Source organism: Epargyreus clarus, unplaced genomic scaffold, assembly GCF_041222505.1.
Source record: "Epargyreus clarus isolate Ecla_fem2 unplaced genomic scaffold, WU_Ecla_fem_2.2 ptg000005l, whole genome shotgun sequence".
NCBI classification, from domain to species: domain Eukaryota; kingdom Metazoa; phylum Arthropoda; class Insecta; order Lepidoptera; family Hesperiidae; genus Epargyreus; species Epargyreus clarus.
Genome location: NW_027332213.1, coordinates 13,141,514 through 13,153,928, shown reverse-complemented (window position 1 = coordinate 13,153,928; position 12,415 = coordinate 13,141,514). Strand labels below are relative to the sequence as shown.

The 12,415-nt window shown below is 32.7% G+C and overlaps 1 protein-coding gene across 2 annotated transcripts; it reads left to right on the top strand.

The window, feature by feature from the left end:
• The first annotated feature begins 359 nt into the window (after nucleotides 1–359).
• On the top strand, nucleotides 360–10,712 carry LOC140757730 (uncharacterized). 2 transcript variants are annotated; one of them, XR_012104011.1, is made up of 3 exons: nucleotides 360–994; nucleotides 6,253–6,465; nucleotides 8,054–8,713. XR_012104011.1 is itself a non-coding variant. In XM_073093611.1 (3 exons), the coding sequence occupies exons 1-3, from the start codon at nucleotides 772–774 to the stop codon at nucleotides 9,694–9,696; spliced, it is 672 nt and encodes a 223-aa protein (XP_072949712.1). In that variant the 5' UTR covers nucleotides 367–771; the 3' UTR covers nucleotides 9,697–10,712. The 2 variants fall into 2 exon arrangements, 1 of the variants encoding a protein (XP_072949712.1); XM_073093611.1 differs by lacking the exon at nucleotides 8,054–8,713 and adding an exon at nucleotides 9,461–10,712 and having other exon boundaries at nucleotides 367–994.
• The last annotated feature ends 1,703 nt before the right edge of the window (nucleotides 10,713–12,415 follow it).

Here is a 12,415-nt window from a genome sequence, read left to right as displayed (position 1 = left end):
ATTCATACATTCTTTTCCATATTTAATCTAAGACGTACTGTAAAAATATGAAGTGAATTCAAAACTAACTGAAGTATTTTAAGTATACATACGGCGTATATAGCAATAAAAGATATAAAACCATGACAAATTTGTTTCTATTGATTATATCACGTCACTCAACATATGTAAATCCACTAACGCAATCTATACAAGCTAAAGTATTTAAAAGAGGTGGCACTGTTAGCAGTATGTAGGCACATTATTTATGTATGAGATTTTATTTTTATTAACTGAAAAATATTTTCAATTATAATTAAACTTACAGAAAATAAAAAAATAAAAAAATAAACTATAAATATAAAATAACTTAATTACAAAATTTACATGTATATATGTAAAATGAAAAACAAAAATATAAAAACAAAAACACTACCATAAAAAGAAGTCACCATCACTGTTTTTGGGCAAGGTTCCCAAGACGCTGGCAGCATTTCCTCATGTATGTAAGCATTTGCATATAAACATCGAGCGAATCTCCGTCGCTATAATTTGCTTTCTAATATTTTCGTGTAAAAGTGCATTACGTACCTGTTATATACCTTTTCGGTATTTTTGGTCTTTGTGACGTATTTGATCTCATAATGGGATTTTGAAATATATGGTTGAATTTAAGCTTCCTTTGCTTTTGACAGTTAATTTAATTTTCTTCTACGACCTTCTCACCTTGATTATTTGACACTTGATGGGGAGGGATATTTAATATATAACATATACCTACCATGTACCATAATGGTACTTCTGACATTTTATTATTATTATATTATTTACAATTCTTTAGGTTTGGAGTTCTTTCTTTCAAGAATCGGGAACGAGATGCTGAAGTATCAGGGTTACAAGTATCATCTTAGGCATCAGACAGAGATGAAGAGAGTGTGGCGCTGCTCTAAGAACTATGCCACACAGTGCAAAGCCACTTTGACTACTGTTTACAATGAACTTATGAAGGTTACACGTGAGCATAATCATGCACCATAATAGTTAGGCATTATCTAAGGTGGTAGAACCCTCCGTGATTCGACTCTGCGGGGAACCACCGCCACACTCATTTCTAATATAAAGAGTGTTAAGAGCTGCGTTGTTCTGATTTAAAGGGAGACATACTTTTCCGAGGTTCTAGGAATTATGAGTGGTCGGACTGCGTTTAACTCAGATATAATATTTTCTGAGAGATAACAAAATATATGAGGTATTCTAACTCACAATCATATTAATAAAATAATAACCAGTCTATCCAATGTTTTGTGCACCAAAGATCGAAATTAGACTATTCTAGTATGCAAAAAATGTGAAATTTTAATCTTTAATAAGTACAAATTGGAAAGATTGGTTAATAATAACTGGCGATAATCCTCAGGTGTAAGAACCATCTTTTCCTTGTTAAAAATACTTTTCAATTATTTCCATTAGTTCTAGACTTATTTCGTATTAATATTAGTTTTACCTAGGTACTGTTATAAATTTCGTTGAGTTTTAAATAAACTCAAAAATATATGTAGGTATTATAAATTAATAACAAATGTATGATATACAAATAACATGTTATTTCTTTAATAAAATATATTATTAGTTATTTAGTATTTCATTACAACTTTTTTAACAAGACTGATACCCGGATAGTTTTGACGATTTTTTTATTATTGACTTTTTATTATGTTTTTGAAATTCTAAGTGTAGGCTACTGTAGGCAATAATTCGTTTTTATGTATCATTGAGTGTAGGTAGCAATATAACATTTAAACCATGTTGGTATATTAGTTTCATATGAATATAAATTCATTTATTGTAGGTATAATTATACGTAAACTGTTAGTCCGCTCTGAAGTTGTTGCGAGCAGGTGTAGTCATACAATTTGCTATGGCGACGCGATTCACTTTTATATTCAGAGCGGACTAGCAGTTTTACGCGAACTATACTTAGTTACCGATATAGTATGAAACAGGTTGCTAATTAATTAGTTATGCAAAACGTCAATGCCGTTGGAAGGTCATGCAAATATAGCATCGATATCAACTGAATAAATTTATAGTAATTATTATGAACACAAAACACCTGACTGCTAAAAATATTCTGAGAACGGAAATCTTAAAGTTAGCCAATAACACCTCAACCATAGAAGAGAAAATCAAGATTGAAGTGTAGTGTGTGTAGGACTCATAGTTATATAAGTTAGGTTAAGCTTAGTATTAAGACAGTAACAATAAAGACATCAAACAACGAAGACGCCTCTCAATACCATACGAGCCTGCATTAACATTACATGGCGACCCTGCCTGGCCGGTGCGCGTGTGGCGCTGCCACGTTGCACGCGCACCGGGAGGCGTTCGAAACGAAGAAGAAAAATTTTAAATGAAGCTTGAAGATGAAAGAAGTTTTCTGATATAGAAGAAGAAAAAAAAGTTAAGAAAAATTGAAGATCACGAGGAAAAGAAAAAAAACCAAAATGAAGAAAGAAGTTCTTTTTTGTGGAAGAAAATTATATCAAACAATGAGAAAAATAACTAAGATGAACAAAGAAGTTCCGTCATGAAGTCATGGAAGAAGACAAAAAATAGATTAACTGAACATCGTGATCGTGAAAAACATAAAATATAGAGGAAAATGTCTTCGAGCCCTTCAATCATCTTAAAACGGAGACTAGAAATTATGAAGACTACCAAAAGAAGATCTACTCTTCATCATTAATGGACACCGGTCAGAGTAATTTTACTGCCGACGAAGACCAGCCCTTGTGAGAATCCTTGGCGTAGAAGATCGGCTCAAGAGAACTGGACACGACAACCCTGGTTACAGTCATCATACAGCAGGTATCGAAAAAAAAACAGCATAAAAGTAATTATATTGATTTTAAAAAAGATAATTTGTGTAGTATAATATAAAGTAAATACGAGTATATGAATCAAATTGATTTTGATATTGATTTTGAAAAGATAATTTGTGTAGTATAATAAGTAAATACGAGTATATGGACCAAATTTTCTGTTTGTGTATGTGTTAAATATTAGTCAAAGTTTAATTAATTGTTGCAAAATTATTGTTTTTCTTAATCATATAAATAATATTGATTGTACCTACAGTTAGACTATTAATAATTTCAAGTTAGATACTATGTTATTATTTGCATACTTATTTTTTTTTATTTTGAATGTTTTACAAACCACATTTCATACATTTTGGATAAATAATTAAGTTAATGATGTAAAGTAATAAGTAAACCCAGATAGTAACAGTAGTTTCAGACAATCCGCGTTCTAATTACGCTTACTTGCAAATAGTTTGTTACGAATCTTATTACCCATCCTTTATGGGAATGGAATGTGTTAGTTTCGGATTGCAAGAGTGATGCAATGCCGATACAGTTTCGTTTTACATGCACACTTGTTTAATATGTTCCTTTGTTTATTTTAATAATCACGTTCTTATGAATTTAGCTTTCTTCTGTTTATTTGAATTTATGTTATTAATGTTTTATGAGTTATGTTTATAAAAGTTAAAGGTACATGTTTAGAAAACTGTGACTGTATGTAAATGATTATTGTCTTTGAAAGTATATTGATTGATACTGAATAATTATGACAAGAATGTAAGTATGAGAAATTAGGAAGGATTCCATTCGTAAGTTAGTACTTTTGGTAACGATCGGGATTGATCCCCCGAGGATTAAGAGAGTATTAATATGCGTTTGAAATATTGCGTGTTGTATAAGTTTTATTTAAGTTGGTTTTATGAGAGGAATAGTAGCAGAATTCTGTGAGTGAAAGAAAGAATATATTGTGTTGAGAAATCTTGATCATACTGTACGCGTGCCGTCTGTGTGAAAGAAATCCAGAGGTAGAGATTTATAAAAGAATAATGAAATAATTTGAAAGAGTTTAATACTTTAGGAAGAGTGAACTTAACCCTCTTTATGCCATGTAGTACAGGATCCCTAGTATAGTTTTCATCATTTATTAATAACAAGCTGATTTTTCGTGAGTAGCTTCGTTTCGACAAGACGCCCAACATTTTTCCTTACAGCAATGTTGGTAAATGGTAGCTTGATGGGGCAGCAAGGATAAAATATGTTGACCGGACGAATTCTAAAAATTTATTAGTAACCAAATTTTTCTTTGTTAATTATCAAGATAATTATTTAAATAACGTGAAAAAATATTTGTCCTACAAAATATAAGGTTTTTATTAAGGCGTCCCCCCTCTCCAACATGTATCATAAACAAGGTCATGAAAAATAATTACTAACCAGCTGATTTTTTTTTTATTGGCTGTCTACCATTTACATAGTCTACCATGCACATTGTCCTACAAATTACATGGTATGTCATCTCGGACCTACACTTAAAAGTTGTAGTACTAATACTTAATGTAAAAATAATTAGTATCAAGCTGAGTGTTCCAGAATAGCTTCGTTTCAATGAGACGCCCAACAAATTCTCGTACGAAAGTTCTCGATTGTGGTTTATAACTAAAATAATAGGGATGAAATATGTTGATTTGACGAATCAAAAAAAAATATTACTAACCGATTTTTTTTTTATTAATTATCGAGACAATTATCTAAATAACGTGAAAAAATATTTGTCCTACAAAATATAAGGTTTTTTTAAGGCGTCCCCCGTCTCCAACATGTATCATAAACAAGGTCATGAAAAATAATTACTAACCAGCTGATTTTTTTTTTATTAGCTGTCTAACATTTACACAGCTTACTACCCACATTGTCCTACAAATTGCGAAGTACGTTATTCCAGTCCGCCAGTTTTATAGTTTATTTATATTATATTATAGTTAAATTACAAATCTTGTAGGATTAATAAAAGTTACCCTTTTTTTTGTAGGACATTGTTTTATTTAGATAAAAATTATATTATTCTATCACGTGATACCTTTGTCCTACAGTTACTAATAAAAAAAATAATCCTGCGGAATTAACATCTTTTCAGCGTAGGTCCGAGATGACATACCATGTAATTTGTAGGACAATGTGCATGGTAGACTATGTAAATGGTAGACAGCCAATAAAAAAAAAATCAGCTGGTTAGTAATTATTTTTCATGACCTTGTTTATGATACATGTTGGAGAGGGGGGACGCCTTAATAAAAACCTTATATTTTGTAGGACAAATATTTTTTCACGTTATTTAAATAATTATCTTGATAATTAACAAAGAAAAATTTGGTTACTAATAAATTTTTAGAATTCGTCCGGTCAACATATTTTATCCTTGCTGCCCCATCAAGCTACCATTTACCAACATTGCTGTAAGGAAAAATGTTGGGCGTCTTGTCGAAACGAAGCTACTCACGAAAAATCAGCTTGTTATTAATAAATGATGAAAACTATACTAGGGATCCTGTACCAATGTTCTTGATCATGTAGTTACGCGAGTCGTATACGTGAAAGAAATGGTGGTTGGAACACTGAAATGAGAAATAGTAATGAGGGAATGAAATAATGTAATAATTAAGGGAAAGTAACCCTAATACGTACGATAGGAGTAAAGTGAAAAGAAATGAGTACGATGTTAAGATATAATAAAGATATAAGGAGATAGTATTGAAAAATATAAACGTAGGAAAGGAGAAAGACTTTGTGATAATTATGAAAATGAATTATATAACTGGAAATGATATAAGTAGCTACATATTAACTCGGATTTGACTATTGGCGCCTAAACAGAAATGTATACTTGATAAGACTAAAACGCATAAAACGTCAGCGCAACGTAATTGTGTAATAATGAATATGACATATTTTTTTTCGGATTTGATTTTTATAACTAAGTTAGTAACCTAAGATCTACATTTAAGGTATATAATAATATTATATTATAATAATTTAGTTCGTAAAAATACTATTATCTGTTATCTTTTTATTCGTTTATATTATTTAACTTTGAAATGTTTATGTTAGTAGTGTTAACGCATATTACACCATCCTTTTTTTTTCTAAATTTTGTAATGTAAAAAAAAATTAAATCGTGTTTTTAATTTTTTTTTTCAATAACCCGTGGAGGTGTAGTGTGTGTAGGACTCATAGTTATATAAGTTAGGTTAAGCTTAGTATTAAGACAGTAACAATAAAGACATCAAACAACGAAGACGCCTCTCAATACCATACGAGCCTGCATTAACATTACAGAAGCGATATTACAATACTCTCTTATTATGAAAGTGTTTCTGTTATTTATGTACTTTTATTTTTAATTTCACAGGAATACCATATGACGTTGTTCTATCACAAAGAGGGAAGCGTCTAATAATGGTAGATGGGTACACATTCTCCCAAACAAAATCTACTTATTGGACTTGTTCGAGTAAATTCGCCAATTGCAAAGCAAAACTGAAACTTAATAATAAAGAAGAAATTATAGAAATTAATAATGTCCATTCTCATGAACCGAGGAAGTACGTGAAAAGTAGTGATGGTGAGTTTATTAGGGTATCTTAGGGATTTTCTCCTTATAAATGTTTTTTTTATTTATTTATATATTTATTGTAATACAAAGGTTAAGGTACACCAGGGCAAACTTAATGCCTAATGGCATTCTCTACCAGTAAACCCTTGGTGAATGGAGAAAATTTGCGGCAGGTGTTAAATACATAAACATTGTAATACTTACTATATATATAAATATACTATAGATATCCAAATACACATATATTTTATTTGTTCTACATGGGTATTCTACATACTTATCAGAAACGTTCCGATATAGTCCTCAGGGGAAGCAGCATATGTAGACAGCCTCAAGAAGAATTGTAGTCTTATTTGCGATTGACGATGATGATGATGATGACATGATCGTTTGCGTCTTCTTTAATATCAAAATTTTCCGTTATTCGGCGTTTTAGGTGTTATTAGGCAGAAATAGGTCCACCGCCGCACCTATTTCTGCCTAATAACAGCAGTGTTGGCGCTGCTGTGTTTCGTTTTGAAGAGAGACGTACTTTTCTCAGGCGTTCCAGTTTAGTCCTTAGAGGTAGTGGCGCATTTGTGGCCGAGCTCAGGAATATGTAATTCAATCTGGGCTTGATTACAGATGTCCATGGGTGGCAGTAGAGGCTTACCATCAGGTGGACTACATGCTCGTCTGCTACTCCTATATTATAAAAAAAATCATAATTTAATCCAAGTTCAGCTCAGAATCCAACGTCCGGAAAACGAATATTAATTATTCCTAAAATATTAGACGATTATTATTTGTTATATTATTTATTAAACAGATAAAGTATCTCCAAAATCGCATTAACTTTTGCATTTACTGTAACAAACAATAATTTTAGGTAAATAATTTTAAAATATTGCATTGATCATCTACTTCGTTAGGTGCTTATCGACTTCTACATCAAACACTATCATTTGAAACACACAAAAAGCATTATAATCTAATATCATATTATAGAGATAGGTGAATATTGACAAAATAAGTTATGTACAGTTAAATATTTCCGAATTGACCTATGCATAAAAACCAGTTTATTCATTTTGCATATTTTAGGTAAACAGTCCGATTGTGCTTTGACAAAACTACTTTAAATCATTGTTCTTGATTATTCCTAATAATACTATGTAGAAAAATCGCACTAGGTAATAAATAACACTGTAGGAATATAGACAATTTTTTTTTCTCTCAAACAGTTTGAATATCGACGCCGATAAACATCGTAACACGCTATGTGACGTCATTTTTCTATTCGACCAATGGGAATGCGTTTTGTAAATTCGTTCGTTTGTAAATGCGTTTTGTAATTTCGCTCGCATAATTTACGATTTTTGATTAATGTTTTAAACAGTTTAATACGAAATAAAGAAAAAATAATGGTTTAGATGTAATTTCAGGACCGTAATGTACCGAGGAAAAAAATAACAAGCAAATCTAAATCACATGCATATTCCCTGTTGCATGCCATATTTGATTTTTATTTTTAATATGGTATGACGCAGGTTGCTAATAAGTGTAAGTTGCTAAGTGTATTTCTGTTATTTATGTCCTTTTATTTTTAAATTCTCAGGAATACCATATGACGTTGTTCCATCACAAAGAGGGAAGCATCTAATAGTGGTAGATGGGTACACATTCTCCCAAATAACATCAACGTATTGGACTTGTTCGAGTAAATTCGCCAATTGCAAAGCAAAACTGAAACTTAATAATAATAAAGAAATTATAAAAATTAATAACGTCCATCCTCATGAACCGAGGAAGTACGTGGAAAGTAATCATGGCGGGTTTATTAGGGTATCTTAGGGATTTTCTCTTTATAAATGTTTTTTTTTTATTTATTTATATATTTATTGTGACACAAACACAAGGTTAAGGTACACCAGGGCAAACTTAATGCCTGATGGCATTCTCGACCAGTCAACCCTTGGTGAATTGAGAAAATTTGCGGCAGGTGTTAAATACAAAAACATTGTAATACTTACTATATATATAAATATATTATAGATATCCAAATATATACATACACACATATTTCATATGTTCCACATAGGTATTCTACATACATAGATGTCCTTGGGTGGCAGTAGCCACTTACCATCAGATGGATTGCATGCTCGTCTGCTACTTACTTTTTGAAATGACTTTACCGACTGTGATGATATATTTTACGTGTACGAGTATGGTTTTTACTAGCTTATAAATGATCCTATGAGGACCCAACAGGACTAGAATTTGTGGTATGTGTTTTATTTTTAATTTTACTTTATTTGACATTGACTTATTATATTTTTTTTCTAATCGATTTTTTAAGTATTTCATTGGATTTAATTTGGTTTTGTAATTCATTTAATTTGTAATTATTTTAATTTTAAGAATATATAATCATATCCGAGAATTGTAACTGGTTGAGGTATTAGGTGAAGTACTGTAATGTTAGATGTAAGATATGAGTAAATATATAAATAAATTCATAATTTAATCCCAGTCTAGCTCGGAATCCAACGTCCGGGAAACGAATATTAATTATTCCTAAAATATTAGGGTGGTTACCACAGGTAGACCATAATAATATGATTCATAATTTAATTGTAATAAATATAAATTTAAATGTTTGTACTTAAATAAATATAAGACGATAGATTTTTCTTTTAAATTGAGTAACTTCTTAAACGATTTATTATCCTTACCCATAAATATGTACATTTTTGTTTTGTATAAATAATGTGAAATAATATTAGGTTTTATCCTTAAGAAATAAATGCAGTATAAACAAATATAAAATAATGATTGTTTTATTTATATTAATTCTTAACGGTAAATTAAGTCATAACACATAGCTGTTATTATAATTTAATTTTATCGTTAGATTTTTAATGAAAAGTAGTATTTTGATAGTATGCACATTTGCTGTACGCTTGAGATCCTGTGTATATAAATTAAAATAAAATTTGATGTTATATTTATGGTTTTACAGATTCCTTTGAGTTTATAGAGCTGATTGGTGGTAAGATATTACTGATGGCTGAAGGATTCACGTTTGCCAAAGCATCTCAGAGGCACTGGTACTGTTCGAAGAAATCAAAGGGCTGTAAGGCCAGAGTACATTTTAATGCAGAGAATACTGTGATCCAATATGATAATAACCATAACCACCAGAAGCCGGTGTACAAGAAATTATTAAATGGTCACTATATGAAATGTATGAGTTGAAAAACTGACTGGATGGCTAATTAAGAACAGACACTTTAAAACGATACGAAACGCAATATTATCAATAATGAATAAAAGTTCATTGCATGTAAAGTCCGCGCCAAACTTCTAGTCTGCTCTGAATATAGAAACGAGTCGCGTCGCAACACTGCAAACTGTAGATATTAGGCTCTAGACAGACGGACCGCATTTGAACTGCAATTTAACCGCAAATTGCAGTTCAGGTGCAGTTTGAATGCAGTTGACACGACTGCAATTTAACTGCAATCGGACTGCGCGTTTGGTTTGCAGTTCTATTGCAGTCGTGTCAACTGGATTCAAACTGCAACTGAACTGCACTTAAACTGCAATTTGCGGGATTGCAGTTTAAATGCGGTCCGTCTGTGTAGAGCCTTAGCGGGTCGAAGACAGCGCGGGTCACCCGGCATCCGTCTGTTGCTCGCTCTTGGCCACGGGTACGGGTACATGCGTTAGTGTGCTCTTACTTACCTTAGATGTTGTGTTTGACCGCATTGACTCTCTGACTACACCTGTGCGCAACAACTTTAAAGCGGACTAGAAGTTTGGCTCGGACTGTAGAAGGACCCGGATGGTTAGCATAAAAAATAACGTAAAGTTGTGTATTTTAATTTGGTAATATGTAAAAAATCGCCTCGAGTTAGGAATTACAAAATTTATTATGCATGAAAATTATGAGTTTTGTTAAAAATATTTGGTATTAGTGTAGATATATTATACTCGTATATCACCCATGCCTAATAACGTCCGAATGCTTACTAGATTTTATCTGAGTAAACGGTGTGATATAAATTATCTAAATCTCTTTCATTAAATGTGTATTAACTAAAAATTAGTCGGTGCCAATATATTTTACCAATACATTCAATACAAGGCCCATTTAAACAGGATGGGCAGTTTGGCCCAAACCCCCGACAGTCTTCAAACGTTTTCCATAAGAAAGCTTTCAGGTTACCATTTATTTCATGGTATGAGAGCTAACTCGAAATCGAGCTCGAATATAGGCGTATAACTGGCGTTTTCGAGCATTACGTTGGTAAGGCGTACTACGAAGTACTATGTCCTTATAAGCTACACAGACAGCTTAAACAAGCTGTCTTACGATGTTTAGAAGTATGTTTTTCTTTTAAATTTATCAAAACTGCCAAAACTCGAATTCGATAGTAGAGTTTGAAGACTGTTGACGATTGGACTAAGTTCCATATGAATTTGCCCATCGTCCTTTGATGTTTTTATCATGCAAATAGCCATATTGACTAATGTTTTTCATGCAAAAACTGTGATTTAATTTAATTGTGTATGTTATCGTCATTCGCATTAGACGAGTAGTTTAAGTATCACTGTAACTTTTCCTTGTAATGATATAATTTCGTAGAATAAAGAACAATAGATTAAACATTTTGTATTCTTGTTTTTTACCTGTAAGCTGGTTTGAACCTATATTGTTTGAATTGGGTGATAAAAGTATGGCGTTACGTATAAATTAGGAGAAGGGTCTTGATCATATAATGTGACAGGCTGTAACAACTGTTTCCATTAATTAATTATATTGTTAATCGTTAATTTACAATTATGAAAATTCAATTTTATAAAAATGCCTCTTGCTTATGCGTCCTGTGCGAAATATAGACAGACAGATATTTTATTAGGGGTTCTAAATAGGTTTCTGGACCACTTTTCCAATTTTCGAACGTTTTCGTGTAATCTTGGAGGTAAAAATCTATAATACACGTTTATAAACGTAACTTTGTGTAGAATTGTTTCTATCCAACATATATTTTTCGAATTGCGGAAAAACGGGGAAGCTGATTTTATATTTTAAAATATACGAGATGTTAAAACCGCGGTATTTTTCAGATGTACAGTTCATTGTTCTGCCCAGCAAAATAAAACTAGTACTCTACGATGGTTACACCTTCGCCCAGAAGACCAAGAAACACTGGTATTGTTCGCAGAAGTTTAAAGGATGCACGGCCAAAGTGTATTTGGATGATTTGAACCAAAAGATTATCTTTGCTGAGTGCAACCATGACCATGATAGGCCGGTGTACGTTCAGACCCCATCTGGTCATTATGTTAAGGTACGGTAATGAAAAGGAATGTAGTACTCGTATGTTACGTTCAGTCACATGTGTGATAAGCTTTTGATAAAATCTTTGTGCCATATAGAGCTGGTTCCAAATTCCATGGGCGGCAGTAACCACCATACCATATGGTGGACTGCAAGGTCATTTGCTAGGTACGAGTACTTCTGTCCCTGTAGTTCCGGGACTAGGGCTACAGTATCCCCTGCCTGTCGTAAGAGGCCACTAAAAGGGGGCTTCTGGGGTAGGGAGCGGCAAGAGTGGAACCTCGAACCTCCCGCCCAGCGACCCCGGGCAGGACAGCTTCAAGTGTGGCTGCATGCCGTTGTACACACCAGAAGATGTGTCGAGCTTATGCTAACCTGGGAGGAGCCGGATGGGGCAATGCGCTTAGAGGACTTCGGTTGTGTTCCCTGGAGATCCCGGAGTCCTCAATGCAGCGCCGAGGATGGCAACCGGGGGCGTTTTAATGCGGTAAGAATCCCACATAACACCGTGTCGCTCCCACGGCATAGGGTACCTTTATAGGCTTTCCCCCTCGTCAGCAAAAAAAAAGTACGAGTTCGTTTTTTTAAAAAAACTACTGTACAGAACCGTATGCGAAATATAAATAATGT

Coding starts and splice junctions, on each gene's coding strand:
- LOC140757730 (XM_073093611.1), top strand. CDS start 772: ATGGTACTTCTGACATTTTATTATTATTATATTATTTACAATTCTTTA. Junction 995..6,252: donor TGAACTTATGAAGGTTACAC/GTGAGCATAATC, acceptor TTAATTTCACAG/GAATACCATATGACGTTGTT. Junction 6,466..9,460: donor GTACGTGAAAAGTAGTGATG/GTGAGTTTATTA, acceptor ATGGTTTTACAG/ATTCCTTTGAGTTTATAGAG.